The sequence below is a fragment of the Dipteris shenzhenensis genome, chromosome 17 (assembly GCF_047967505.1).
Source record: "Dipteris shenzhenensis isolate YYH24624 ecotype China chromosome 17, Dip_SZ_1.0, whole genome shotgun sequence".
Lineage (NCBI taxonomy): Eukaryota > Viridiplantae > Streptophyta > Polypodiopsida > Gleicheniales > Dipteridaceae > Dipteris > Dipteris shenzhenensis.
In genome coordinates this window covers 19,398,078-19,400,521 of record NC_141612.1, presented here as the reverse complement: position 1 = coordinate 19,400,521, position 2,444 = coordinate 19,398,078, and the positions used below count along the sequence as shown (strand labels likewise).

At 47.7% G+C, this 2,444-nt stretch overlaps 1 protein-coding gene across 1 annotated transcript; it reads left to right on the top strand.

Annotated features, from left to right (window-relative positions):
- The first annotated feature begins 486 nt into the window (after positions 1 to 486).
- Positions 487 to 2,142, top strand: LOC147891811 (uncharacterized). Its single transcript, XM_087388625.1, has one exon. The coding sequence runs from the start codon at positions 917 to 919 to the stop codon at positions 1,616 to 1,618; it is 702 nt and encodes a 233-aa protein (XP_087244751.1). The 5' UTR covers positions 487 to 916; the 3' UTR covers positions 1,619 to 2,142.
- The last annotated feature ends 302 nt before the right edge of the window (positions 2,143 to 2,444 follow it).

Below are 2,444 nucleotides of genomic sequence, written 5' to 3'. Positions count from 1 at the left end.
CCGGCCCCCGGGATGCTCTGTATTTGTGGGCAATCGTGACAGAAAACGAAAGTGGTGGGTGAAGGGAATGGGACGGAATTGGTGGGGCGACGCAGGTCGACAGAGATATTGGGCGACGGCGGTTGACGGAATTGATGGGCGACGGAGGTTGACGGGATGGGTACGCGACGGAGGTTGAGGGAAGGGCATCTTTGTCAAGAATCACAGGATTGCCGTCAGATATGTGACGTAGGATGCTCTGACTTTTGGTGCAAAGGGGATTAGGGGAACGTAAAGAATTTGAGGACCGTGGGCGACGACTGGTGGTTGACGGAATGGGGGACGTAAAACAATACATGAATGTATGGCGTGTCGCCAAATCTACCCTCACGGCCGTGTTTTGATTGCCGTGCAATCTCTGACCTACCCATCCAACCTCGCCGACCGCGCATTCATTCCGGCATTACTTTACGTCCAAATATGGTCTTCTCGCCCGGTTAACTTGTAGCTCTCTCTCAACGTGGCTCTTGTAGTATCTTTGAGCCTCCTCAGTAGCACTTCGACGAACTTCTTCTTCGCTTTTTAGCCCCATTCATGCTGAAACTCCCCTTCTGTCGATGAAACTCTCTCTCTCTCTCTCTCTCTCTCTCTGACCTCTTCTACCGATGATTTTGGAGAGGGATTAGATCCTTTTGCCCAGAATTGATCCCATTCTGCTAGTTGCAGAAGAAACTGCGTCTGTCCGTCCTCCCTTACCCATGAGGACGTAAAGTCTTTTACTGGTGAAATTCCCACGGTGAGCTTCATCCCCCTCCATCAGAGAACTGGTTACATACGTCTCATACGCCGGCCAGTTTACTTAGCTGCGACCTTTGCCGACCAAGCTCTCTCAAATTTTCCAGCAAGCCCTGCCGAATTTCCCAGACATTTCCCGGAAATGGCAGATCTGGACGCAAAATCTATCGAATTGGGAACTAAACAACCAGACTCATCAAGCATCCAGCGCGATGTTGAGAACCCTCAAACTCTTTTCATCGGAGAGGTGGCCGAAGTCAAACAAGGCAAGCGTAAACGAAGGTGCGCCAAATGTTGCGGAATCACCTGCACTCTCATCCTGCTATTGGTGATAATTATAGTCATCCTGGCATTCACTGTGTTCAAGACCAAAAAACCACAAATAACAGTCGATAGCATCACGCTCCAAAGCCTCAGCACTGATTTGCAGCTTACTCCTTTGCCGAAGGTTTCTATTAACTTCACGCTAGGCCTAATCATATCCGTGAAGAATCCCAACAAAGCCAGCTTCAAATACACCAACAGCACCGCTTACTTATTCTACCGAGACGAGGAGGTAGGCTTCGTCCCCATCCCTGCAGGAGCAATCGGAGCTGGAGGAACAGAGCAAATTTCCTCCTACCTGGAGCTTTTGGCGGATCGCCTCGTGACAAATTCCCACCTGCTGGGAGATTTTATATCCAACTCACTACCATTCTCTACGACAGCGGACCTATCGGGAAGGGTAAACGTCTTGCATATATTCAAACATCATGTCGATACGTCCTCGAATTGCACCTTTTCAATCTCGATACAGAGCCAGTCAGTCAGCGACACTGTTTGCAGTTACAGTGTTCGATTGTAGGTAGCGCCCGCAGGCCCAATTTCTAGAGCGTTGTTGTCTTCTGCAAGGTTTATTAATCGGAGTCCGGTCGATGAAGCTTAAGAAGATTCTTTCCCCACATGCTACTACTACGGCATGAACTTTCTTGTACGGGACTTTCTTTTATCCTTTTGCCGATAGCAAAGCTTTTAAACTGGGTCTGGGACTCTTTGAGCATAACATAGACTGTGCTAGAGGTGATCTACTTGCGGCATCTATTTCAGGATACGGTTTATTATTCGAGGATGCTTCTTACGTTCGTCTCTCGAGTCTCTACAAGGCGGGAAATTTATGGCATTTCCTTATGGTAGGCATGATCCATCTCTGAATCTTGTTTTCCTTCAGTATTGCGAATATGCAGATCCCTTATCGCTAAAAGGGGATTGAATCGGTGACACCTTGTTTTCCTTTTGTACCACGAGCAATTTGTTCTGCTGTATCGCTCTGATCACTATCGGACATCATTTCTGAGCACTGTAAATGTACCCTGCTTTTCATGTTCAGCATCGTACGATGTTTGCTGGGTGAGTAACGGATTGCCTTGTTGGGTGCGTTCTTAGTGTTTGTTCTGGGAGCTGGAGGAGTTGTTCTGGAAGCTCGCTCCTCCAGATGTTTCTTTTAGTGGATGATTGTGGTTCTAACTACGGCCCACTGCGGTAATGTATTTTTCGCAGAGTTTAGAATTGTCCACGGTTTGATGTCCGTTTCAGCTCGAATAATGTTGCTTTGGTTAAATCTGATGTCATCTCTCTCGTTCATCTCACCAATACTGAATGAACTACCTATAGAACACTGTCTAGCGTCGACG